This window comes from Canis lupus, chromosome 9 (assembly GCF_003254725.2).
Source record: "Canis lupus dingo isolate Sandy chromosome 9, ASM325472v2, whole genome shotgun sequence".
Classification (NCBI taxonomy): Eukaryota; Metazoa; Chordata; class Mammalia; order Carnivora; family Canidae; genus Canis; species Canis lupus.
Genome location: NC_064251.1, coordinates 41812345 through 41840159, shown reverse-complemented (window position 1 = coordinate 41840159; position 27815 = coordinate 41812345). Strand labels below are relative to the sequence as shown.

The window sequence follows — 27815 nt, the reverse complement described above, 5'->3', positions numbered from 1 at the left end:
GATCTTGGTGACATGAGTTCAAGCCCCACTTTGGGCCTAGAGCTTACTTAAAAAAAAAAAAAAGGAGACAGGGATACCTGGGTGGCTTAGTTGGTTAAGCATCCAACTCTCTCTTTTTTTTTTTTTGTAAAGATTTTATTTATTAATTTGAGCGAGAGAGCACAAGTGGGGGCAAGGGGCAGAAGGAGAAGGGGAGAGAGAAGCAGACTCCCACTGAGTAGGGAGCTCGACGATGTGGGGCTCAATCCCGGGGCTGAATCCCAGGACCCTGAGATCATGACCTGAGCTGAAGGCAGATGCTTAACCAACTGAGCCACCCTGACGCCCCTAAACATCCAACACTTGATTTCAGCTCAAGTCTTGATCTTGAGGTCATGAATTCAAGTTCCACATTGGATTCCATGCTGGGCATGGAGCCTGCTTAAAAAAACCTTTAAAAAAATTTACAATCCTTGATCACCAGTGGCAAAATTGGAACTTGAACCCATAGCTCCTGACAATGATTCAAGTGTCATTCCCTTACACCAACCTCTCATAGTGGCAAGACACTGCTGTTCCTTTCCTGTGCTCTTTGCCTTTTCATGAAAGGCATTCTAGGGTAATGGTTAAGAGCATAGGCTTTGGAGCTCGTCAGCCGAGATCTGAGTCCTAGCTACGTACTTCCTAAAGGAGGATCTTGGGCAAGTTACTTAACTATGCTGTGCCTCAGTTTCTTTTTTTTTTTTTTTGTGCCTCAGTTTCTACATCTGTGAAACAGGATGATATGTGATAAATGAGATAAAGTGAAGATAACCATTCAACATAAATGTTAACTCCCTACTCCTCCCAGAAGAGGCCAGGGTGGACTCAGAATGGAGACAGAGTCTCCAAGGCAAGAAATTGTCATTAGTTTGATAGTCTCAGAAAAGGCCAAAGTCCTTGTTTTAGAGGCAGTTAGAAGGAGGGGCCCTCTAGGCAGGGTCCAGGTCTGACTCATCCCCAGTACCCGGCAGAGGACTGGACAAATGGTAGGTGGTGCCGACTACATTTTTTTATTTTAAGGAATCTTTACACCCAACCTGAGGCTCGAACTCCCAACCTCGAGATCAAGTCACAGCTCTGCTGACTGAGCCAGCCCGGTGCCCGCCCCCCCCCACCACCTGCCGACTAAATTTTGAATGAAGGAAGGAGGGAATGAATGAAGTGTGTCTTTCTAGAAAAGGCGTAGCTCCCCACCCGGTCCTCCTGTTCTCACCTTCCTCCTCCCTCACTGTCTTCACCCACGTGGCAGATGTGTGAATGCTCTGTTACAACAGTCTGGAGTTCCTAAATTCTCCCATTTCTTCTTTATTATTGCCACCGTCACCTGCCTGCTCAACGCACCATCGTTTTCCTTTTCACCGAAGTCCCCTTTGTGCATTGAGAGAGAGAGAGAGAGAGAGAGAAAAGAGAGTATAAGTGAGCGTACAGGAGAGGGACAGAGGGAAAGAAAGGAAGGTGGGTGCGGGGTAGGGAGACGGGAGAGGGGGATGGACAGACAGACACTATCAACACTTGCTACTTGTCTGAATTTTGGCAATTTCACATGAGCACTTGGAGAGACCCAGCAGGTGTGGAAAGGCTTTGTGTGGATGTGCGAGTGTGTGAGCACATGTGCTTACACACGTGCGTACACACACACACACACACACACACACACAGCCTGTCTGCAGCGCAGTGCTGCCTCATGTAGCCCTTTTAAATGGGTCATTCTGTATCAGTGCCACAGCTTTCCCCAGACACAGCTTTTTCTCTGAATTCCACCTCCGCTGCTCCCCCTCCCCCTGCCCCAGTTCCTTTCTGTAGGGGACTGGGAAATGCTAACAAACCCTCCTTCCCCCTCAAGATGTGTATGTGTGTGAGGGGATGAGGGGAGAACAGGGTAAGAAGAAACAAACTGGAGTTCATAGAGATGCCCTGTTCCCACCCCCTTCCCCACAGCATGGGCAATGGCCCCGAGGCCCCAGAAGTTCCCATGGTGAGGACAGAGCACCCCCAGAATGACAGGGTGGGACATGGCAGTTGAGGAGGGAGGTATGAAAGCAGTCTTGTTCCAGTTCGCACTTCTTTCTGGCAAGTAGCCCATGACCTGTGGTGGTGGAGATGAGCAGTCCTGTCCAAGAGCCCATTGTCCTTCTAGAAGAACACAGCTTTCCCTGGCCAACTGGGAACTTTATAGTCTCCAGAGCATGACATAGGGTTGCCTTTCCCTAGAAGTTGTGTGGTACTTATTTGATGGTGGAAAAAAACAAAACAAAACAAAACAAAACATCTCATTTTCTTATCAGAAAAGTTGATTTCCTTTCAACAAGAGGCCACCTTTACCCAAATTAGCTTAGTGCCCAGCACTTCAGAGTCGAGTTAGGAACAATGCTATAAGATGGCCATTTCTATGGGCCAGAAGCACTCAATTGGCAGTGTCATGTGGTTCCATCTAATAGATATGCTAGTATTTTATTTTTTAAAAATTTTTATTTATTCATTTGAGACAGAGAGAGAGAAAGATAGCATGAGCAGAGGGAGAAGCAGACTCCCCGCTGAGCAGAGAGCTGGATGTGGGGTTTGATCCCAGGACCCTGGGATCTTGACCTGAGCCGAAGGCAGATGCTTAGCTGACTGAGCCACCCAGGTGCCCCAGATATGCTAGTATTTTTTTTTATATATATACTAGTATTTTAAATTCCCAAATGAAGATTTGGTCTATGTGTGTATATGTGTGTGCATGTGTGCACACATGTGCACAATAAAGCGCCTTGTCAGAACAGACAGAAGAAAGAACCATAACAGTCAGAAAATGTGGATTTGAGTCCTGGTGTCACCATCTTAAGAGCCATGAGCTCCTTTACTTCTCACTTCTCTGCTCCCTCATCTGTAACCCGTTCTTCACAAGGTACTTGTGAGAAAGACATGAAAAGGATGGATGGAGGGACTCCTGGGTGGCTCAGCGGTTGAGCATCTGCCTTTGGCCCAGGGCTTGATCCTGGAGTCCCAGGATGGAGTCCTGCATAGGTTCCCTGCGAGGGGCCTGCTTCTCCCTCTGCCTGTGTCTCAGCCTCTCTCTCTCTCTGTCCCTCATGAATAAATAAATAAAATATTAAAAAAAAGGATGGATGGGAAAATGCTTTCCATGTGGCAAATCACCACACAGCTGTGAAATTCCATGTGTGTATGTGTGTTTATGTGTATGCACATGAGTGTGCGTGTGTATGTGTGTGTGTTTGTATCCTTGAATACATGTAATTTTTTTTTTTATTTATACCCATTTTTGTCTGTTATCTACAGAGAACAATTAGGAAATATGTTCTTTTTACTTTGGATACAAAATAGAAAAGTGTTGAACACTTCTGTTTTCAGGTTGTCTGTTTAAGTGAAAGATTCTGCCTGAAATGAAAACATGTCTTATTTTTCACAAAAACACTCAGTTCCATGGGTGCCTGGCTGGCTGGCTTGGTTGATGGAACATGCCACCCCTGATCTCTGGTTTGTGAGTTCAAGGCCCACGTTGTGTAGAGATTACTTAAAACTAAAATCTTAAGGAAAAAAGGCAAAAATAAAAAATCAAACTGAGTTCCAAAAAACTTGCAGTTTACATCAAGGGATTAAATTCAGAAAATATTGCAACAGGGATGCCTGAGTGGCTCAGTGGTTGAGCATCTGCTTTCGACTCGGCGTGATCCCGCAGTCCCGGGATCGAGACCCACGTCGGGCTCCCTGCATGGAACCTGCTTCTCCCTCTGCCTGTGTCTCTGCCTCTCTGTGTCTCTCATGAATAAATAAAATCTTTTTTAAAAATTTGCAACAAAAAAACTGATGGCATAGAAGACCTGCAATCAAGACTTGTTAGTTTAAATGCCAGAAGTATGGGGATCCCTGGGTGGCTCAGCAGGTTTAGCACCTGCCTTCGGCTCAGGGTGTGATCCTGGAGTCCTGGGATCGAGTCCCACATCGGGCTCCCTGTGTGGAACCTGCCTCTCCCTCTGCCTCTCTCTCTCTCTGCCTCTCATGAATGAATAAATAAAATCTTTAAAAAAAAATGCCAGAAGTATTAAGATATACATAATTGAATAATTTATTAATTGCTTTTTGCTGGGGCCCACAGGCCAGAGTTCCATTATTAAATATACAAAATATTTACTTACACTTTGCTCCATACAATAGATATTTCCCTAAAGTGTTTGAGATCTCAGTTTTTGCAACAGGACCATATTGTCAAAGCACAAAGAAAGATTGTTATCTAGAAGACACCAGAGGTCTCTTTGTTGTAAGGCTCATTTTATTAATAAAAGTCCTTTCGTAGGACAAATAATGGCTCCCTAATTTATCTGTGTCATGCTTTTCCTTCCCTTGTGCTGGGTTTTCTTGAAGTCGTTTTGACCAGGATACATAAAGCCATCGAGATCCAGCCTGGATTTCAGCTTTGAGCTCTTAAATGGTTGGGTGAACAAGCTGCCAAACTGCTGAGGAGACCGGTCACTGCCTTGTTTGCTGAGGGTGGGTTCTTTCTCACCCCTCGGAGATGCTGCAAAAGATGTGTGTTCCCTGGGGCCACAGGCGCTTCCACATTTATAGCAGCAGTGCTAGCTGTGGGGAGATTCTTTTTTCATTTCTCCTGTTGTTTCACTGCGGTTCATTTTATTGGAGGGAATAATGGGTCGGGGAAAATGAAGCAGCTGGTGTGGGATGGGGTGACTGTAGTTTAACCCTTCAGCTACTGGGAGGCATTGACCACGTTCACTTAGCTTTGGGGGCACTTGGAGCCGCCAGCAGGAAGAGACAGACCCCTAGACCTGAGGGCCCTATTGCTCTCAACGTTAATTTACTATGACCTTGAGCCAGCCCCCCTTGTGGACTCTCAGTTTCTTCTTCCCTAAAGTTTAGGGTGGAGATGTGACTGGATCTACCTGGCCAACTCCAGTGCCTTCAGGGGCCAGGCAGCGATTATTAAGGGAGCTGGCCTGGAGAGACTGCCCGGCTAGTAGTTCAAGGTCATTCAGGAGTTTTAAAGATGCTGTGCAGGCCAAACCCACTGCCTTTGTCTCAGGCCTGACTGATAATATCAAACATTTCCTAGATGCTTACCACATGCCAGGCAATGTTCTTAGCGCTTTACGCATTTGAATTCATTTTCCCTTCACAATCCAGCGAGGTAGGTAATTGAGATAGGCACTCTTGTTACCCCAGATTTACAAATGAAGACACTAGCCAGAAAGGAGTTCTCAGCCACCTCACCAGTGGCCTTGCCAGACCAAAACTATGGATGGTGCTTTTGAAGACAGGCCCCAGATAGGGCCTAAAGGGAACATGGAGCTCAGCTGAAGGACAGCGCGGCCAATATATTCTAGACTGACTTGGCCTGATAGTATCACTCAGAACACAGTGAAAGAGATGCTGTCTTTTTAAGTAAGCTACTCATTCAGAGGGTTTTTTTGAGGAAAAGGAATATTGGAAGTGTTCTGTATCACTTTTTTGGGGGGAGTGAAATATACATAGCATAAAATTTACCATTTTTATTATGCAGTTTAGTGTCAAGTATTCTCTCTCTCTCTCTCTCTCTCTCTCTCTCTCTCTCTTTTTAAAGATTTTATTTGTTATTCATGAGAGACACACAGAGAGAGGCACAGACACAGGCGGAGGGAGAAGCAGGCTCCATGCAGGGAGCTGGATGTGGGACTCAATCCCAGGACCCCAGGATCATGCCCTGAGCTGAAGGCAGACTCCCAACCGCTGAGCCACCCAGGCGTCCCTTGTCAAGTATATTCTCAATGTTGGGCAGTCATCACTACCATCTATATCTAGAACTCCTCATCCTGCAGAAGTGAAACTATTTATCTATTAAACAACTGCCTCTCCTAGCCTCTGGCAAGCACCATTGTATTTGCTGTCTCTATGGGTTCCACCACTCTAGGTGGCTCATAGAAGTGGACTCATACAGACAATATTTGTCCTTTAGAGACTGGCTTATTTCACTTAGCATAATGTCTTCAAGGTTCATTCATTATGTCAGAATTTCCTTCCTTTTAACATTCCCTTGTATCTCCATTCATCCATCTATGGACACTGGTTTGCTTCTATTTTTTTTGGTGGTTGTGAATAATGCTGCTATGGACATGGGTGTCACTCCCCTAATAGGGGAGAAATAGGATCCATCCGTGGACATCGCAAGGAGACAAAGCCTGGCTGGACAAGAGCAGGAAGAATTTTTTAGTGGTTAGAGCCCCTTCCCAGGGCTGCTCCAGGAGTGTCACAAAGGTGGGAGGGCCATTTTGTCAGCCGCTTGGTAGTGGGTGTCTCCCTTTGAGAGGAGATGGTCTGTCAGGTGCCTCCCAAGTACCTGCCCATCCTAGGGTTTCATTCCAGAGGAGCAGGGGGGCTGCCCACCATCAGTTGGCCAAGCTGGGTTAGACTGGGTTACCAGGTCCAGTGGAAAGCACCAATTCCTGTTTTGTTCCCTGTCTTCCAGCGGGCCTTCGCTGTGGACAGCCACCAGCAGGTGACAAACATTGCCTGTCATCTGCTTCTTAGCAGAGAACACATCAGCAAGCAAAGCTGAGACTTCCCCACCTGCAGAGGGGCTGTGTGTTGCTCACCTCACCTTTGATGAAGAGGGCTTGCCGGTCAGTGACGAGTAAGGGGGGAATAGGAGGCGACGGGCAGGATGCTGAATGTCTTTTGCAAGATTTCACCAACTTTTTGGCAGTTGCCCTGTGTCTTCTCTTGCTTGCTCCACTGAAGCTTCCATAAATGTTACTGTATGTGCCAGGGCTCAGGGCCCCGGTAACATTTAACACATGTGTTCTCTCAACATCAAAGAAGTACGAGATGTGCCGCCCTCAGCTGGGCCTGGGCCAGGCAGCAAAGACCGAGTGGGTTGGGTGGGAGGGGACAGGAGCCCCTGTCTGTACGCAGTGGCCTCCTTCCCTAGGGCTGATGTGTTCCAGGCAGATTCCAGACTCGTTTCTGTGCATGCGTGTATCTGGATAAATGGAATGGTGCTTTGAATGTGCTGCAGGAGAGCCCCTCAAAGGAACCCTGTGGCGAAGTCTTTTGTAAAGTGAAAAATCCTTTTGTAAGGTGAATAATTATACTCTGTTTATCTGCTGTGGAGGTTCAGAGTGTTCTGAGATTCTCAGGGGAAAAAGGGATTTGTTTGAAGGCCATCTGGCTCCCCCCTCTTTTCCAACGCCTGATTCTGTAGAGCATCCCCTCCAAGTGATGTCAAGCCCCTGTTTGAACCTCTCAGTGATGGGAGACTCGCGATCCCCCATGATGGCACATTTCATGTTTGGACAGCTCTACTTATTAGAAATAGAAAGGTCCGGAGCTTTAAAAAAAATCCCTGAAGTTTTCATCCATTGAGTCTTCCGCTTACAGGTTATACTGAATATGCCTGTCCTTACAGTGACTCATTTGATACTTGACAACAGTGAACTTGACCCCGGGCTCTTCTCTCCATCCATTTCTCATATGTGGGATTTTGGGTTTCTTTTATCATCCTGACCATTCTGCTTTGACTTTGCTTGGCTTGCTGTCCTGCATCCCTTCTGCAACCGTGGGACCCCAGCAGTTGATACAGCTCTTGGCTGTTATCTGCCCATGTAGAGAGGACAGGGACCTCATCTCCCTAGATCTGTATTCTTTTTCTCCTATAGTACAGCTCAAGTGCTTTCATGACAGTAATAAATTTACCATTGCCTGAAATCTCATGCTGGTGTGATCTACAACCAAACCACAGCTGCCTCATTCAAGACTTAATGGAGATGATTATTTTTTAAAAGATTTATTTATTTATTTAATTTGAGAGCACAAGAGAAAGAGCACAAGTGCAAGTTGGAGAGGGGCCAAGGGAGAGAATCTTTAAGTAGACCCCCTCTGAGCCCTGAGCCTGGACTAGTGCCTTGAACTCAAGACCGTTGAGATTATGAATATGAACTGAGCTCTAAAGCCAAGAGTCAGATGCCTTAACTAAGTGAGCCACCAGGCACCCCTGAGATAACTTTTTTTTTTTTAATTTTTTTTTTTTTTAATTTATTTATGATAGTCACAGAGAGAGAGAGAGAGAGGCAGAGACACAGGCAGAGGGAGAAGCAGGCTCCATGCACCGGGAGCCCGACGTGGGATTCGATCCCGGGTCTCCAGGATCGCGCCCTGGGCCAAAGGCAGGCGCCAAACCGCTGCGCCACCCAGGGATCCCCGAGATAACTTTTTTTAATGTTAGATTTTCTTAAGTGAGGTACATCTGTAGAGGAGTGGTCAGATCTGGAACTAATGAAACTTTCTTTTTCCCTAGAACTGGTCAGGCATGAAGTGTCAATTCAAGCTGCTGCGAATGGCTGTGGCCTTGATCTGTAGTAAGTACTGACAGGGCAAACTGGGTGGAATAGAGCCTTGCTTGCATCAGGCCTGGAGGGTAGAAAGATGGCAAATCCCTGCCCTTGAGGCATTTGTGGTCAAAATAAAAAGGGAAACATGTCAATAGTGTGTGACAAAGTAGGGGTGTTATGAGAGGCTCATTCTGAGGCGGAAAGAGGTAAGAATCTGAACGGAAGTGATGGAGGCAGAGAGAAGAGGGGACACATGGTCTCTCATTCAGCCCTCAGAACATGGCTGTGAAGAGGCTATTTTTTTTTTAAAGGATTTTATTTATTTACTCATGAGAGGTACAGAGAGAGAGAGGCAGAGACACAGGCAGGGGGAGAAGCCGGTTCCCTGCAGGGAGCCTGATGAGGGATTCGATCCCAGGACCCAGGCCTGGATCATGACCTGAGCTGAATGCAGACAATCACTGAGCCACCCAGGTGACCTGAAGAGTCTATTTTTTCTAAGGCTTTATTTATAGGTAGCCACTGGAGCTCATGGCCCCTGCCCACAGCCATCCAGCTGGAGGTGATGGGGGCAGAATTGAGAGCCGGCCTCTGTTGTTTCTAATGCCCACACTGTAGGCAGCCTGGGGCAGGAGCACCCTGGGCTGTCTGCCTGGAACTGCCTGCTACGTGGGGAAGAAGAGTCAGAATAGACATGGGCCTACCTATGTGGACTGCACTTCTGTCCACTTCCACATTCCTTGCCCTAAGGCCCACAGACTCTTTGAATCAGGGCAGTGGGGGACAGTGGGGCACCGTGGAGTGGGGGTGGGGTGAGCATAGCTTCCCTGTCTGCTCAGACTCTGAGTCTGTTTGTGTGCAAGGAAGGGAGGAGAAGGCTGAGTCCTGATGTTTCAAAAAACCCAACTCAAAATATCATAAAACCTAAAAATGCTGTTTTGGAGCAGGAGACCAAAGTCTTTCAGACCTCCTTTAAGGTACCCAGGGCTTGCTAAGCAAAGGCAGGAAGACGCCCCTGGGGCTCAGGGAGGGCTCAAGGAAGGACTCAGTGTTGGTCCCCGGCTGCTCCTCTTCCGCCATCTATCGGTCATTCTTAGACTTGCAGGGCCTGGGCCAGAAGACCGGACAATCCCCAGGGGAATGGAGGTGCAGGCATCTCTGGGTGGTGAAGGTGGCAAGAGGCATGCTGGATAATTAAGTGGTAACTGAACAAGTACAAAAGTCCCTGCGCAGGACTTTCTATCCATCGTCAAATGTGCCTTGGCTTCCTCATCTGAAAAATGGGAATAACGATGACTGTCAGTATTCTTTGGTGGTAGGCAGTGAAATGGCTGTTGCTCAGCATCTGTCCTTTTGAGAGAGTACATCCCAGTGGATTGGCCAACCCAGCAAATTCATGCAAGAAAAATGAACTGGAGAATGGGATGAGTCGGTGGGGGGACACCTGGGTGGCTCAGTGGTTGAGTGTCTGCCTTCGGCTCAGGACATGATTCCAGGTTCCTAGAATCATGTCCCACGTTGGGCTCCCTACAGGGAGCCTGCTTCTCCCTCTGCCTGTGTTTCTTCTTCTCTCTGTGTGTCTCTCATGAATAAATAAATACATTCTTAAAAAAAAAGAATGGTATGGGGGCATTTTAGCATCTGTTAGGAGAGAATGCCAGTGCTTTGTTGGGGCTGGGTATTCCCATTCTTTCTTTGCCCATTTCTTCCCCCATCCCTTCTTTCCAAACGCAAAAGCACTGGTTCTGAGGGTTTCCTAAGGGTTTCGAAATAAGACATGAAAACACTTTTAGAAACTGTAAAGTGCTAGCAGCTATTGAAGTTATTAACGTTCCAGCAGTGCAGCCTGGTACTCTACAGATGGGGAAACGAAGTCTCCTGGACTCATGAACGCAGGGCCGCGAGGGTCTTTGGGTTTGTGCACAAGTTATCCACTCTGCCTGGAATGCTCTTCTCAGGGCCTTCTCTTGACAGTCACATCTCTGCTCAAATTTTGCATCTCTAAGGAGATCTTGCCTGATTCCCCAAACTAAAGAATCCCCTTCCTTATACCCAGTATTGATTTAGAATTACCTGTTTTTTACTCCCCATAGAATTTTTTCTTTTTACTGGAATTCTCTCATTAGAGGGAATGTGTAATCAATGCTGGCCGATTGCCAGATCCGTAAGCCCTGGGGGAACAGGGTTTGTCTGTCCCTCACTCCTGTATCTCCAGTGCAGAGAACAAACGTGCTCGACCTAATGGGTAGTGAACGAATTCACGGACGGATGTGTAAGTAAATGGCCGGGTGGATGGCTGGAGTGCAAGGCCTCCCCCCAGCCCCTGCCTAGTGGTCCTCCTGTGACTTCTCTTTGCCTCCTCCTCTTGCAGTGAGCATGGAGTTTGGGCGGGCCGTGTGGCTCCGCTTCCACCCATCCGCCTACCCCCCATGCCCTCACCCGAGCTTCGTGGCGCACCTGGGCGGTGTGGCTGTGGGCATCACCCTGGGCGTGGTAGTTTTGAGGAACTACGAGCAGAGGCTGCAGGACCAGTCGCTGTGGTGGATTTTTGTGGCCATGTACACAGTGTTTGTGCTGTTCGCTGTCTTCTGGAACATCTTCGCCTACACCCTGCTGGACTTAAAGCTGCCACCACCTCCTTAAGGCACCAGGGGACCGAGGTCAGGGAGCGGAGGGACAAGCAGCAGGAGAAAGAAGCGTGGACGTTCTCAGCACCAGCTCCATGAGGCAGGGAGGACAGCACGCGATGCTGGGCCCCTGTGATATGTGCATTCAGGTTTGGACAATGGAGCTTCTTTTCTGAAAGGCACCTGCTGGATGAGTTGGATGTGGTTACCATTGTTTTTCTAGACTGTTCTGAGCACATCCGGCCAGGGCAAAGGCCTGGGGGGCGGTGAAAGCAGCGCTCCCCTTGGGCTGGGCTCATTCCGTGTGTTCAGGCGATGCCTCCTTTGTTACGGATTGAGCAATGGCCTCTTCCCTCACCCTCACCCTGAGATGGCAAGCAGGCCCTTGTCCAGCCCAGCAGTACAGTTACAGGCCAGGAAATGTTTGCTCTACAGCTGTTGGGTTTGGAGATCTGGAGTAGAAGAGAGCGTGGCAGAGGACATGGTGTAGGGGAGCCCAGGGTGCCCTCCTGGTGGTGGGCACTGGGGCATGGCCTCTAGTGCCTAGGCGGGAAGAGGAGGGAGATGCTATAACTCCAGGCCTCCCTCTTGCCCTGGGGGTATCCAGCGAGAGAAACCCCAGCAGGAGGGAATACACTTCATCCTAAGCTCAGCCTAGGGAATGCCCAGTACCAACTTTGGACTTCTCCTTTCCTGTCCCCCAGAATCTCACATTGGTGCCCAGCATCCCGTGCCCTGCCTTGTTCTCAGAGCCTTTCCTTCTCTCTTCCGTTGCCCTCCCCTACAGTATCCTGCTCTGCCTTTCCTTTGGTCATGGGGATATGTGTGTGTGTGTGTGTGTGTGTGTGTGTGTGTGTGTGTGTGTCTATGTGGTGGGTGAGGACGCCGTGTGATGGTAGGAGATGGTGTGGAAAGAATGTGAGGTGAGGGAATGTGAGGGAAGGAAAAACACTGTGCGTGCAGTCAGAGGCTGCGGAGGAAGCCTGTGGGGGGCGTGGGAATGTATGCAGGGGTCTGCATGAGAGGGGCAAAGGCACCGAGAGGTGGGAGGGCATGACTCCTGAGGATCTTGCTTTCAGCAAACCCAGCCCCTTCTTTCCTCTTCCTCATCCTTTCCAGGTATCTCTCTGAGAGCCACTGACCAGTGCGGGGTGGGGGGGTTGGGGTGGAGAGACACCTTGGGCCCTCCCAGGGACCACCAGGATGCTGCAATTGGCTTTTGCCAAGTTCTGTTCTTGTTTCCCTCTGGAATGACCTTCACACTCGAGGAGCTTCTGTTCAGTTATCCATAGAAGGGAAAGGCTTTAGGGGGTGTAAGAGAGGCTAGGGCAGGAATATGGAAGCTGTGTGTCCATTGAGTAGGAGGGGAACAGGAGGCTGCAGTAAAAGAAATTCTAGCTTAGAGGAAAGCTGCTTCTGGAGGATTGTTGGGTATTTGGGTGAGGGTCAGAAGTGAGGGCAGCCCATAGACTCAGGTGCTCAGAGCGTGGAGGCAACTTGGCTATTGTCAAGCTCATCCCCACCCCCGTTGTACTAGTGGGACAACCAAGCTCAAGGAATGACTCCCGAGCAGGGCCTGATGAGGCCTTGAAGAGAAAGTGGGGGTAGGATGGCCTTTGACAAACTATGTGATTCCCTTTATACTGCTCTTGGAATTCCCAACCCCTGACCACCCAGAAAGATGAAGAACTCCAGCCTGGGAGGCAGAGGGACTGGATCTGCAGGGGCGAGGGCAGGGGCTTCATCTGAAGTCAACTGGGCCAGGCAGTGAGGGGTCTTGGCACTGTGGCTTCCTGTCCTTGGTGATCACAGGTAAATGGGCAGTTCTCCATTCAGCCCCAAACTACACTGAGCCTTTCCCTGTCTTTGCCCAAAGCTAAATAGATTGTCCTGGTCCCCACATTTCCTGAGGTCATGCTGGACTCATGCCAGCACAGTACTAAGGACTGCCAGGCCGAGTTGGCTCAGGCCCAGGTCGGTGGCTGAGTGGCGTCACCCTGAGGCATTTTGTCTGTGTCCTACCAGCCCGTCTCTGCCTTACTGAGAGGAGGGTGTAGCTGGAAGGGTCCGCTTCCTCAGAGAGGAGACCAAGTTGGACTTGGGGGCTGAGAGGACTTGGGTAAGCATGGCGAGGAGGGCCTTGGCCATGGGCTGCAGCCCCCTAAACCCAAGTGGTGCTGTCTCTCCCTGGAGGAGCAGAGGCAGCTGGTGCCTTACTGGGAGGCAGGTCTGCCCTGCTGGAGTGGAAGGTCACCCCTGCCTTCATCCAGTGTGGCCTGAAGAGGAGTCTCCCTCTCGCAGGGGTGAGAAGACGGTGAGCTAGAAGACTCTAGAAAGCCCTCAGAGAAGCACCCAGGGCTGCAGATGGGAGCTTGCTACCAAGAAGGACTGCCTGGGGCGAAAATCTCATTTGCCCTCTTGTCTGAGCTGCAGCAAGGGAGCCTCCTCTAACCTCAGGTCACCAGCCCCAGCTATTCCCTGTCAGCAGTGTCCAAAAGTAACCCAAAAGTTCTTTGGTCTGCTTAACACGCACCTCCCCACCCTCACCCAGCTGTCAGCTCCAGGCAGGGCCACCAGTGGGGTCCACAGTTATCCTACATAACCCAGGTCTCCAAAACCAGACCCAGAGATTGTCTGATAAGAAAGTTTTCTTTTTTGGCGTCTGGCTTTCTCTTTGGCCAGTCCGTGTGCCCTCACCCCCAGTACCCTGCCAGCAGCATGCCCCCATCATCCCTCCTTCCTGGTCTGGTACAGCCACTGGTCCGGTGTGCCTCTTGGAGCTGTGGAGGGTGGCTGGCCTTGCATCTGTAGGATGCAGAAATTGAAAACTAGGGATTCCCCCAACAGCAGCCATAGATTTGCACACTCATTAAATGGAAGAGGAATCACAGAAACTAGGGAAGGGAAAACAAATATTCAAAGGAGAAATTTGGCTTTAATGATACCATTAATCATTCATTTTTTTAATTAGGAAAAGCTCCCTAATGAGGCGTTTTTGCCAGCTAATAGGATTCTCAATTTCTATGAGGACCATTCTTGCCCAGAGGATTAGGGGAGTCATTGCTCACCAAACCCAGATCTTCCCCTTCCCGCCCAGGGTCCAGTTTCATTTGCAAATAATGCAGATTCCTGGGTGCAGGGGTAGCCCTTTCCTGGCATCCTTCATGTTGCTCCCAGCGCCGGCTGGAAAGCACCAATACTCCTCTGCCTTAAAAAACAGTGCCCAAGGCTGAATTCCCCCTCCCTCCAAGGACTTGAGTAAGTGGGAAACAAAAGGAAACACAAGCTGCAATGTTTGTTTCTAAATATTTTTGTATTGTGTACATTCTGTATATTTTTGTTGTAACATATTATTTGAACACAGATTCCATTAAAGATTTTTTTTAAGCCATCCGTTATTCAGGAAGTGACCTGAAGGGCTATTGGAGCCTGTTTTATCTCTGTCTGGATTGGGGAGGTGGGAGGCGGTGGACCACAGTGGTGCTGATGTGTGTACAGCACAGCTCCGGGACCTGGTACTTGGTCCTGGTGCTGGTAGCTCGGTGGTTCTTAATCCTTCTAGAATCACTGAACTCTTTTGAATGGTTGATGAAAGCTATGTTTTTCTCTTGCTTTAAAAATGCACAGACAATTCTGTGTACAATGTCTAGGGGAAGGTGATCTGTAAATAAGAAAACTCATCTGTGGATTCAGGTCAAGAATTTTTGTGCCAGCTGTCCTGGTGGATGCCCTGTCTTCCCCTTCTACTCTCACACTATACTCTGACGAGAGATTAATAGCTTGACTACTATTATTGGAATGCTCTTCTTTGAAACATCTAGGAACTTCCTTCTTTACCCCAGTAGCCTACCCTTTATGCCTTTTTAGGGGCAGTCAACACCCGGATCTTGAGGAAGTGATAGGAATGTTCTCAGGGTAAAAGAAGGGGAAAACAAGAGGGGCGTACATGGTAAAGTGTAGTGTTAGGAAGCTTCACAATCGAATGGGCTTTGAATGGATGAAGTCTGAGAAAGTGAATTGTTTTCTCCAGCTTCTCTAAACCATTTCTAAACCATTGGCAGCATATGTGGTTTTGCCATTGATAAACCATTCAGTTTCATCCAGGGATTAAACCACGTTGTTAAATTCAGCCTGGGAGCTGTTTCCCATAATGTTATGTCTCATCAGATTCCTGTAGGCCATGTAAAAACATTTTTAAAAGCTGCAGAAGTTATCCCAGAACAAACTTGAGAGTACAGCTCAGTCTAAAGGACCAAAGAACTCACTTCTCTTTCACATGTGGATACTAACTTCCCTGAGGGACACATCAGGACCCTGTCTGAGCCCCAGTGCGCATCCCCCCTCACTCCCCCTCCTGCCATCAGTTTCAGGCTCTACTAGAGCGTACAGGCAAGCTCTCTGGACAGCCAAAAGCTGTTCAGCTAGCTTTGCCTTTGGCCTCCTATCACTTCCCCCTTCATTTTTCTGGTTTTCCCACTTACTAGATTCTCATTCTTCTGATAACTTCATGAGATGTTTATGGGTGATAAGGTAACTGTGAAGACCATTTATTACTTAGTATGTGCTGGGCACAGGATGAGGCATTTTCAACAGATTATCCTCACTTAATGCACATCTACTTGGTATGAAATGGTATAATATGCCCATATTTACACAAGGGGAAAGCTTAGAGAAGTCTAGGGACTTGTGGGTACCTTATGGCATAGATGGATTCACATTATGGTTCCCAAGTTCATGCTCTCAATCCTCAGCTGTTCATATAGGACTTTAAGGACACTAAACATGTAGAAGTGTTGGTGTTAAAGATCCAGTCTCACTGCAGTAGTAAAGTAATGAACTTTGGGACATTCTTTCAGTGCTCACTTAACAGGATCTCTGCTTTCTCAGACCTCCTAGACTTAGGACTTTTGCAATAAAGTCCATAGCTATGAATTCATTACTACTCCCCTTCACCCCCAAATCAGAATCTAGCATTTATGCAAACTCGGAAATATTTGAAGTCTGTGACACATTTAGGAAGTTTAACAGTTGTAGAACTGGAGCTGCCCTCTTGGACGTCCAAGTAGAAAGACTTCATCGACGCCCAGGGGGATCTCCATTACTAAGATACATGGTTAGGTCCTCCTGTGGTCCTCCTCTTATTTCCCAAATGCCTGCAGGCTTTCCTAGTATCTAGTATTATAAGTGCACCTCTGGTAAAGGACAGGCATTGTGTCATCGTTAATAATGAATGAGAGTAAAGGGAAGTGACTTGGATCATTGAGTTCAACAGGTGTAACTTCCCTGGACAATGAATAAAACGTTGTGAGGGAAATTGCCCTCACACCCTGACTGATGCCTCCAGCAAGGTGTAGAAAGTTGTATTCCAGCAGGTGATGTGATTCAACAAATTCCTTAGCATAACAAGAATAATTTCCCCATAAGCTTGTTGTGCCTTAATAAAAATGTCAGACTTGAGAATGGAGCTAGTTAAATAAAAATGACTCTACTGATGAGAAGCTAAGTTGATTTATTATTATTATTACAAATATAATTACAATTAAGCCGAGGCCATTTTTGGTACATGACAAACATATTTCCTCCGTGTGTAGAGCATACAAGTAATACATAAATGTATTCCACACTGAACAAATCCTTTTTAAAACTTTAAAAGTTAATACATTAGCTTATTAAAATTTGAATACAGTACATATTTCTGGTCATGAGTTCTTTGGGTTTCTTCTCATGGCCAACAAGGTACTTGATTCCATGTCACCATTTTCCTTGCCTACAGTAGTGATGGTTTGACACAGACTTGTAAAATAAGACTGTATGCTACACAACTGTATAATGTAGTGAGCCTGCATCACAAAATATAAAAGTACACGTAAGGAATATATAACTATATCTTGACTATATCCATAAATGGCTTGAAGCAGGTATTACATTTACTTTTAAATGCCATTTATATCATGGACTGTTGAATGCTATGTGAATTTAAAAAAGGAAAAATACATTTTTTAAGACTCTAAATGTTGATGTCCTAATGTTGTCTATTAAAAAAATTGATTTCTAAATGAGCAACCAAGTACATTAGAAAAAGAGTCAAGAGTAGTGCCATAGAATTGCTTATTTCCTATAGTCATTCTGAATTTAATGCTATTAAAAAATGCTATTTGGATTTTGTTTTCTGCACTGCCTACAATCCAAGTTATTAAAATTTAAAACCATATGAGAGCCTTTATGAAGATCCTGAATTGTATTTCTCATTAGAGGAAAAGAAATGGCTTGGTGAGTCATGTCCCCAGACTTCTATAGAAGAGAAAGCAGAAGACCGTTGTCAGTCATTTTAAAAGTTAAAACTCAGCACTTACGTGAATTTAGATGAGCTTAGGAGAGGATTTTTACGGGCTTGTGTTCCTCTGAGCATCCTGAGGGCAGTGAGAAGACTTCTGATCTTCTAAACAAAAATCACTATCAAATGGATTTATTAAAGAGCTATGCAGAACAAACTGCCATCATACGTGTGCAGCTACAATTGGCTTCCATGGGAATTATAAATGGCTCTAGCTGAGGGCACATTCAATTGATTTGGAATAAAACAATATAAGGCTTGTAACAAATATACAAAAAACTAAAATCAATGAGTAACTCCAATATGCAGAATCAGTTTATATTCTTTATGTTACAGTTTGCTTGTAGAATTTGTGTATTTTCTTTTTTAACACTCTGAAAATTCCAGCATTTTCAGAGAAAATAAAATACAGGCTCTTGGCAAATACCTGTGAACAAATGAATGAAGAAAGGGGATGGAGGCCACTTCTGCAGTAGCCTTCCATCAAAGATGATGTTTTGTCTTGAAGCTAGTGCATCTATTTTTAAAGCTCATTTAATTTCTCACACACTCGTGATTTGTGTATTGACTTAAAAGCTGGCTTTATCATCCATGTCATTACCAATCAGACAAAAAAAAAAATCTATCCAAGCACCCACAGGATGCACAGATCTGTCTCTGAAACGGTATCACAGCACTAATTTGTGAGACTAGGAGGACATTTTTTATAAGAAGCTATAGTACATTGAGAAAGGAGTATTGCAATTTTTCTGGAAGGAAAAATTGCTAAATCCTGCAGCCAACTCCTCAAAGAAGCCACAAAATTACCTTTCAAGATTTTTGAGCATCAAACCCTTAAAGTCTAGAATTTATGGGGCCAGCAGTATACTAAAATTACACAACTCTAACACATATCTAGGACTCAGTGAAGATGGTCTTCAGATTTTTATGTTCTAAGTAAGTTATTTAAAAGTAAAAAATGAAAAAATTTAGAATGTATTTGAAATAGTCTTAAGTAGCAATCCTATGACAATTACAACAACTGCAGTTTCAAACACCAAGGCTTGAATGTACAACTTCACAATATGATGATCTCAAAACATGTGATCAAAAACTTTGGGCAAGAACTTCTTTCATAAATTCTTCTAGGACAGCCACCACGTTTTTGGCTTCAGGCATTTCTTCATGTTCCACTTTAACAATCTTCAAAAGGATATCTCCACTACCACAGTTCTTTAGAAACATGTAACATTTAAACAGAGCATAATGATTCATTTCTGCCTGTCGGATAAATCTCTTCAAATTATTCGTGTCTTGTATGGCCTAGAAAAAGATTACCCAGTTAAATATATGTTTATATACTTGAGAAAATAATGAAGCCTGAAAAATATCTCCTATTCAGCTGAGAGCCTGACATATGTTGCTGAGATGTTTCCTTTTTTTTTTTTTTTTTTTTGAATATTTGCATCATTCTTATTACTAATATGCTTTGCCCTTGGGAGAACACAATTTCTTTTTTTTATTAATATTTTTATTTATTTATTCATCAGAGACACAGAGAGGGAGGCAGAGACATAGGCAAAGGGAGAAGCAGGCTCCATGCAGGGAGCCCGACGTGGAACTTGATCCCGGGACTCCAGGATCACGACCTGAGCCAAAGGCAGGAGCTCAACTGCTGAGCCACCCAGGCTTCCCCACAGTTTCTTATACAAAGTAAAAATACTTTTAAAATCTCCTAAATAAAGTAATAACACTCCTCTCCATCAGAATTTTGAACCCTTAGGCACTGAGCCATTTTTTCGGTGCTTTCCAACTAAGATACGTCACAAATTAGAAGACTGATGTCCCTGAGATACAGGCAAGCATTCAAACAAATTAATTGGAAATGCAATGATATATATATGCAGAAGCTCCTGAAAAATATAAAGTAAATGCCTTCTGGGAATTCTAGTTTTGAGAACGTCGTATTTAATAGACATCACAGCTGTAAAGCAGATTTGTTACTCTGTCACTGGTACTAATTAAAATTCAGACAAAAATATGTGTGGCATTTGGCACATAGCCAATTAATTACCTTTAGCTTAAAGTTCTCCAGTACTTGTCGAAAAAGAAAAGGGTTACCTCCTTCAGTGCCATTCAAAAAAGCCTGCATCCAGTCCTCACAAAACCGGTTGCTTCCTATGAAATATTTTAGAAAAATTAAATAAATAAAACTGAAATCCTACAAAGTATAAAACATTTATTCTTTCTTTTTGTTATTTATGTATTTTTAACTGAGGTGTAATTGACATATATTAGTTTCAGGTGTACACCAGATATATCCATTGTGATTTTCCTTCTTTCTTGGTAAAAACATTTACAGTGAATTAGTTAATTTTTTAAAAGACTTATTTATTTATTTGAGGGAGAGACAGAGAGAGAGCAAGCACATTCAAGCGGCGGGAGGGGCGGGGGAGAGAGAATCTCAAGCAGACTCTCTGCTGAGCGAGGAGCCAGATGTAGGGCTTGATCTCATGACCCTAAAATCATGAGCCCAAATCAAGACTGAACCACCTAGTCACCCCACTTACAGTGAATTATTTAAGACTTCTATAATAGTCTAAAAAAATAGTCTATTCACCACCTGGCTAAGAAATGACCAATGGTTGAAGCCCTGAGTGTGTCTTCCCGATCATATCCCCTCTCCTTTCCCATCAGAAAAGATTTTCATTCCCATGTATTTCTTTCAACTTCTATTACATACTTTTTTTTTTTAATCTCTAAGGCCTATATAGTATTACATTTGTTAAAACTTTGTGTTTTTAATGGCTGTTTCAAAATAGTACGTTTTTGGTCTATACTGAGGCATGTAGCTCTAGTTCGTGCATTTTCGCTGCTATATAGGAGGGACTCTATTGTATGAATATAGTAGTTTTTCAGTTTTCTTGTTGATAGACATTTGCTTCCATTCTTTGCTATTTCAAACAATGGCTTTATGAATATTTCTGAACTTATCTCCTTACATACACATGTAAGAGTTTCTCTATATACACAGGAGTGGAATTGCTAGGCATGATGGGATATCTGTGGTTCTAGAATTAATACTGTTTTTGGTGAGTCTGAGATAAATATGTACCAGTAAAAGGCAGGAGAGATAAGTTTGCATCATGTGTTCTCAGTGCAAAAACAGACTCACAACAGTGCCAGGGAGGCTGCCTCAGGGGTTATGGCTCACCTGCATTGTAGAACTGAGGCTGGGAGCCACTGCAATCGATGACCACAGATTTATGTGGCTCCTCCGTCATGGCCATGCACAAAGACGTCATGGTGCCTTCATGAATAAGGCCTTGAAGACTGGCCACACTCAGGAACCTACCAAACACACAAGTTATTTTTCACAAACAGTATTGCAGGATAGGAGGAAGAAAGCAAATTCATTCTGCACTGGGTGATGGCTTTAAAAATGTAGTATCAGACTTGCTATGGAAAAGGTTCCCTCCTTGCAAAACTCTTCTTTACCTGTTAATGTCTCTCTTTGTTTTTTCATCTGATTCTTTAACTTCAACAGGAGTATAACTTAGAGCCTATGAGAGAAAAATAAAGCCTAATTGATACATGTATTCTAGTTTTCCTTACTGAGCAGCTACTAGATGCTAAACATCAATAACTTCCCCAATAACCACCACACTGGACGATTCTTGATGGGCACCACCCAGAAGCTCTACAGAGCCTTGTTCAGCAGCTGTCCACTGACAATCTAAAACCTGGCATTACCACCCTGGTCTCATGGGACTGTCCAGTTGCAGGTGAATTTACCTACCACATATATAAATAAAAGCCTGGCCATATACTCTAGAATTATCTGGAATTCTTCATTTTTTATCTGGACATTTTTAAAAAAGTAATCTCCCCTACAATGTGGGGCTTGAACTTTTGATCACAAGATCAAGAGATGCATGCTTTACCGATTAAGCCAGCTAGGCACCCCTATTTGGACATTTTTATATAGTTAAAAATCACTTTGGATTTTTGTTTTCCTTCTCAAATTGTTTTAGAAGTTATGCCTCTCCCAGATCACTTCAAAATTATTATTTTTAAATGTTTTATCCTAGGGGGTGTCTGGCTGGCTCACTTGATTTCAGCTCAGGTCTTGATCTGTCAGGGTTGGGAGTTCAAGCTCCACTCAAGCTGGGCATGGAGCCTACTCAAAAAAAAAAATAATAATAATGTTTTATCCTATTAGGAATATTTAGTATTTGCAATTCTACCTCAGTAATGGAACTTTCTAGGTCTCAGAAAACAGAATTTGGTCTGTCCTGATTGCAAGCATAGTTTGAATGAATATCGGGCAGGGGTGTGGGGAGTAATATTCAGAGAAAGTGAATAAGTCTTTAAATAATCCAAACTCTGCCAAAGTGACTCTCAATTAAAGAAATGCTTTTGTTTGGGCAATACTTACGGCATGTAGCAGAAAGGTAAGCTTCTCCTGGAAGAGAAGAACCACCCTTTGGATTGGGCATACAACATCCTCAAACCAGCTGCTCAGGTAGGATTTTATGTGATTCTCCAAGCCCCTTTCCTAGATCAAGAAAGAATGTCATCTGCTTTAATATAAGCCTTCACTTAGTGTACTTAAATTGGACAGTGAAAAGAACTGAGGATAGATACCTCCATTTTTTAAGCTACCACCAGCAACTCAAAAAAGGAATTGTAATATAACTTCCCTGAGCAGAGTGGGGATTAATCCTGTACTGAATTTAAAAAACACACTTAGAAATGTAATACATAAAATAAAGAGACCAAATAAATAGGGTTGCATGCTATTTTTTTTGCTGGGAGAAGTTGGGCATTTACATGTCCATCTCTCCCTACCACACTGTATACTTTGTGTACTTACTAGAGATTTTTTTAAAGATTTTATTTATTTATTCATAAGAGAGAGAGAGAGAGAGGCAGAGATATAGACAGGGAGAAGCAGGCTCTCAGCAAGGAACCCAGTGTGGGACTCGATCTGGATGCCAGGATCATGCCCGGAGCCAAAGGCAGATGCTCAACCACTGAGCCACCCAGAGACGTCCTGGGGAGATTTTTTTTAAAAAAGATTTTCTTTTTAAGTGATCTCTACACTCAAAGTGGAGATCAAACTCATAACCCCGAGATCAAGAGTTGCATGCTCTACCAACTGAGCCAGCCAGGCACCCCAGAAGATATTCTTTTAATAATCCTTATCCCTCAGCACTTGGCTGTGCCTGAAACATCATGTGTGAACTTATAAAGCACCTCCTTTATAAGGAGGCTGAAGGAGTGAGACAGCTTATTCAGATTCAAATGGGATCAGAGAAGGACACATATTAACTCATCAAAGTACTCTAGCCCGCTCCAGCTGTCAGACATGCTGCCAGGAGGACATCTAAGCTTTCCAGGCTGTGGTGCTCACTGGGGACTAGTGGAAGAGCTCCACTCTGGGAGAGTAGCTCCCCTTAGACCCATTTCTCTGGCTTATTCTACTCCTATGCTATCCTTTCCTCTCCTGCAGGATCTTGTAAGCACATGACAAGTAAAAGGAATTGTTACCAAATAAATGGGTAGTAAAGTTAGAAGAGTTATGACTTTAACAATTACTACATGCTGGATGTGTGTTTTTTTTAAAGGTAAGGATAACTTAATCAATATGGATGTATTTAATTCACCAAAGATCGACTAATAAAAAATGGAATTTTTCCCCAAATCTTTGATGTTGAGTTCAAGGACAGTCATACCATTGTAGAGCATGTCTTTGGTACCAGAGGCTGCATAAGCATTAGTTCTGTCCAAACTATAAGTCTTATGTGCCTAGAAATCAGGAAAAGAGCATCCTCTTCCTCACTTGCAATGTTACCATATACCCTGAATTTAATGGATTCAATTTTTCATGGATACAAAACATAAGAAACAGTCTTGTGAAATTTACAACAGTTACAGGACTATGTTCTCTACTTCCCTTAACCAGCACCTTCCTATTAGCCCACAAAGCTATACGTTTTTAGAATTTGGGTGTCTTTGTGTCCATCTATGATTTAATAAGTATAACGTATTTATCATCTCAGTCTTATCAACTAAAGTGATCATCTTACCTCATGGCTCATATTATTTTTTAGCCCTTGAATGTACTTGTCCAATTCAAGCCTGAAAGTATGTTCTTAAGGAAGCAATAAAGGATGAATCAAGACAGCGTTTGATTTCTCAATAGGAAACATAAAATCTCTCAAATAATGCAAACTGTAAATTAAAACATGCCAAGACAAACTGGTTGTATGAAAGTATGAAATGAAGTAAATACGTAAGGGGTAGAAAAGCTCTTTCTAGGTTGGTAGTAATACTCCTCCATTCGGCTTCCCATGTTTTCCTTCCTGATATCCTCAAAGATCAAAGAAAGGATATAGCTCAAGTCCTTTTTCAGATCCTCCTAAAAAACAGACCACGTACTCTGAAGCATTATGTTCAGAGTCCACTGTTGCTGCTTCAGGAAGCACTTTTTCTTGTTGGAAAAGACAGTAATAACAACCGACTCGGTAATCTGGAATCCTAGAAAAGACAAGACAATAAAATGTACACTTTTGCTAACTCACACATCTAGTTTTATGGACTGTCCAAACTCTGGTCATCTTGATCTGGCAATACTGTTAGGTTGCAAACTAGGTCAGAATGTCCTAGACTTCTTGGTTTACTCGAAACAGCAGAGGAAAACTATCAGGTACCATTATAGGCTTTAATGAGAGTAGCGCCTGGAATTTCAAACATGGAATTTCTTTGAGTCCTCTCTTATATGAAAAACTTATGCAAATTTTATTCTCATTCATAGTACATCCACATTTACATAAATATAAACATGTTCTCTTTTCCCCCAAAACTTCACGAATCACTGAAGCTTCAGGCAGATGTGCCATGTTAATCCTGGGGCTTTATCTTTGGTTTGTGGCTTCATATTCCTGAGGGGGCTTGATGCCAAAATCATAATCTAAAGTAAACTATAATCAAGGGGTGTAATGGAAAGATGGCTGGAATTCAACAGAGGATACCTATGTTTTAGCCTGAATGTCATCAATATGACCAGCTTTGTGACCTTACTGTCACAAACATTTCAGTTTATTTGCTCATCTGAAAATGGAAGTAAGAGAACCTGCTCTACTGCCCCGTTATAGAAGAGAATGGCATCAAAGTTTGTGAAAGCGCTTTACAATTGTATACTAGTGTATACAATTTTAGTTTGGGTAATTAATTCTTATTTTCCAAATACAAGACTAAATAAGTATACTTAGGTGGCAGAGTCTGCCATTCAATTAATTCAATTAATTCCATTCCACAAATGTGTGTGTGTGTGTAAGACCCAGTGCAAAGAACAAAGATGAACTTTGCAAGTCTAGTGAGAGCTGATCTTTTGCAATTTCTCATCTTCTCATATTTAGCTCAGAAATAAAAAATTCAGAACACAGCACATTTTACACTTACCTCAGCTCCACAGATGCAACATTACCCAGCCCTTCAAATACTGCTCCCTTAGAAAGACGCTTAGCAATGAAACTGCGCAGCTCTGGCTCCACTTCAGATGGCAGATTAGTATCCACCAAGGAGAGGCTTGACAAATGAAAGACACATTCCTTACCAGTGGACTACTGCATTTGTACCCCATAAGTCAGAATATTACCAAAAGCCAGAATCTCTTTAAGGATTTGAAAAAGCTTTTTATGACTCCTGTTGGTGAGGCTTCTAGGTGTGTATGTCACCAAGTATGATCTATTTCATCAAACAGTTTAAAATAGTCCTATCTTTCCAGCTCATTCTCTCTAGTATTATGACTCCTCTGGGACCCCTAATCCACTGACCTTAACTTCCTTATTGCAATACCATAATGCTATTAAAACATTCCTTATATCATCCATCATCCAGTCAGTGAACATACTGTCGTATTTTACCCTACTCTGCATCCAGTGTTAAAGTTCATTCATTCATTTACTAAATTTGTATTACATGTCTACCCTAGTACCAAGGGTGCCAGGTCAGGAGACATCAATGAACCAAAGAGACAACAATCTGCTGTCCTAGAGTTTACATTCTAGTGTGTAGCAGAGGAGCTCTGAAAGGGCATTGAGGCGGGGGAAAAGGAGGATTTTAGATTTCTTTATACCCATAAGACATTTAATATTTAATGCAGTTCCCAATCAAGGAACTAAGATTAATTGCCTCTGGCTAATCACCAGGGGCACTACCAGTATTTGGATCTGCCCAGCCTTGAATGACTGAACTAGTGAGGAAAGCCAGATGAGGTTCCCAGGGGATAGGTGGGCTTGATGGTTTGCCTTGGGAAAGCTGAATGGAAATAGGGTAACCACTGATATCTACAGGACAGATGAGTGCAGAGAAGATAAAAGCACATGGGTGGGGGCTATGGTCAAGCTGTTTTTACCTGAAATCATCACCAGAGGGAGTTTCTGCATTTGTGCCAACTGGGCTTCCATCATCACTGTCCCCTCGCTGCTGTGCCAATCTGCACATCACAAAAGCAATATAACTGTCAGTCATGGGCTCTAAGTGCAGCGGAGTCCATCCCCTTCCCCGCCGGCAAGCACGGGGTGGGGGGTAGGGGGTGGGGGGGTGAAAGTCAACTGGAAATGCTGCAAGGTAGAAGTGCATGGATCCTCCATTCCTACCTTCACAATAGGGAAAACCCATGAAACGGTGCTGACAAGAGCCCCTTCGCTCTCCGGGCCCTCTAAAAGGTGGAGGAAAGGCTAAATTAAATACCAACAAGAGTCAAGGAAATTTCCGCTAAAAACCAAACTTTCCAGGGCCAAAAGAGCCCCAGAAATGTCTGCCCCGACCAAGGAAAAGGAGGCAGCGAGAACGGAGGATAATCAGAGGGTGGGGTGGAGGTGTGGATGCTTGGGGCCAAGAGGAGAAAGTGGGGCGATAATGACAGGAAAGGACGGGGGTGGAAAGTGACATTAATGAGTGCGCGAGGCGCTGTGCCAAACAAGGGCATGGGGCGACCGGTAGGGGTTGAGAGGACGCGGGGGACAGCTGGAGGGCAGGGGCGTGGGAGTGCCGAGGAATCCAGGGCGCTGGCCCGGGAGAAGGGCTTGAGGCCAGAGACCAGGTAGCTGGGAGGGGGAAAAGAAGGCCCTGGCGAACGCCGAGGGTGGGATGCGGGGCCGGGATGCGGGGCCGGGATGCGGGGCCGGGATGCGGGGCGGGGCGGGGCTACAGGGACGGCCCGGCGCTGCACCTGCTTCCGCGGTAGTTGTAGAGACAATAGTGGCTGCTGGGCGGCGGCTCGAGCCTTCGCTCCTCGGCGGAGCCTCCCTCCTCGCTGCTCTCTAGCTCCTTTTCATCCCCGTCGAGAGATTCCTGCAAGGAGGGGAGCATCGCGGCGGCGGCCTCCGAGCGGCCCTGTGCTCCCGCCAAATCGCTCCCCCGCTGCCGTACAGTCCTCCGAGGCCGGGCTCGTGCGGCTCCCAGCGCTCGCGCACCTGCGTTCCGCCGGCCTCCCGGAGTAGCAGGCCAGGAAGCTGGCGGGCTGGCCTGGGAGGTGGGGAGGTGGGGGGGTGAGGGGTGTCTCCCCGCACGGGCTCGTGGCCGCGCCCAATTACCTCCCGCAGGATCTTCTACCATTTCTCTTTTGACTCCTTTGCTCTTCTGGCTATTGTCTAAGACGTCTAGGAGACGTAATAAACATGGTGCCATTAGCCAGCCGCATGGAAAAGGATGAATCTGCCCTCCTACCATCCACTCACGTGCACCAGTTTGATAAAAGATCCAAGAATTTATTTTTAAAGATTTATTTATTTGAGAAAGAGGGAGCGCGCCCACACACAAACGGGGAGGGACAGAGGAGGAGACAAGCAGACTCCCCGCCAAGCGCCGAGCCTGACCTGGGGCGTGACCCCAGGACTCCATTTCCTGACTTGAGCCAAAAATCAAGAGTCAGAGGCCCAAATGACTGAGCCACCCAGGCACTCCAAAAGATGTAAGAATTTAAAATGCCCCATCCCAGGTTTTTGAAGATTCTTGAAGAAGGCCTTTCTAAATATTTAAAATACTTAGAAGCTACACGAGAGGGCCACCTGGGTGGCTCTGGTTGAGGGTCTGCCTTTGGCTCAGCTCATGATCCCGGGGTACTGGGATCGAATTCCGATAGGGCTCCCCACAGGCAGCCTACTTCTCTCTCTGCCTCTTATGAATAAATAAAATCTTAAAAGCCACATGGGGAAAGATTAATAAATCTAAGTAAAAACTAAACACTTCTTTTTTAAAAAAAAATATTTTATAGTATATCCCATGGGGAGCCCTATGTGGGACTCAATCCTAGCTTTGGGGATCAAGCTCTGAGCCAAGGGCAGACACCCAACCGCTGACCCACCCAGGCATCCCAAAACTAAACACTTCTGTGTAGCCTAAAGTCAAAACACAAATGACCAACTAGGAAAAATATTTGCCACATATATTTTTTTAAAGATTTGGGGCTCAATCCCAGGACCCTAAGATCATGACCTGAGCCGAAGGCAGACGCTCAACGGACTG

The 27815-nt window shown here is 45.1% G+C and overlaps 2 protein-coding genes across 7 annotated transcripts in view; one reads left to right on the top strand and one right to left on the bottom strand.

The window, feature by feature from the left end:
• RHBDL3 (rhomboid like 3) overlaps positions 1-14359 on the top strand; it is a 47178-nt gene extending 32819 nt beyond the window's left edge. For 5 of the 6 annotated variants that reach the window (XM_025476507.3, XM_025476508.3, XM_025476505.3 and 2 more), the window contains 2 exons: positions 8306-8366; positions 10711-14359. In XM_025476507.3, coding sequence (XP_025332292.1) covers positions 8306-8366; positions 10711-10982 — 333 coding nt within the window. In that variant the 3' untranslated portion in view covers positions 10983-14359. Of the gene's footprint in view, positions 1-6478; positions 6633-8305; positions 8367-10710 lie in introns of those variants that run through there. The other variant, XR_004819108.2, reaches the window with a different exon arrangement.
• Positions 14360-16458: 2099 nt separating this feature from the next.
• On the bottom strand, positions 16459-26771 carry C9H17orf75 (chromosome 9 C17orf75 homolog). Its single transcript, XM_025476504.3, has 10 exons — positions 26521-26771; positions 25702-25782; positions 24747-24872; positions 23679-23822; positions 23372-23429; positions 21718-21837; positions 20778-20842; positions 20494-20630; positions 19354-19457; positions 16459-18602 (listed from the first exon to the last, which is right to left on the bottom strand). The coding sequence occupies exons 1-10, from the start codon at positions 26658-26660 to the stop codon at positions 18387-18389; spliced, it is 1191 nt and encodes a 396-aa protein (XP_025332289.3). The 5' UTR covers positions 26661-26771; the 3' UTR covers positions 16459-18386.
• Positions 26772-27815: the final 1044 nt, after the last annotated feature.

Coding starts and splice junctions, on each gene's coding strand:
- C9H17orf75 (XM_025476504.3), bottom strand. CDS start 26,660: ATGCTCCCCTCCTTGCAGGAATCTCTCGACGGGGATGAAAAGGAGCTA. Junction 23,823..24,746: donor GTTGCATCTGTGGAGCTGAG/GTAAGTGTAAAA, acceptor TGTCTTTTCTAG/GATTCCAGATTACCGAGTCG. Junction 20,843..21,717: donor TTACCTTTCTGCTACATGCC/GTAAGTATTGCC, acceptor TTTCTCTCATAG/GCTCTAAGTTATACTCCTGT.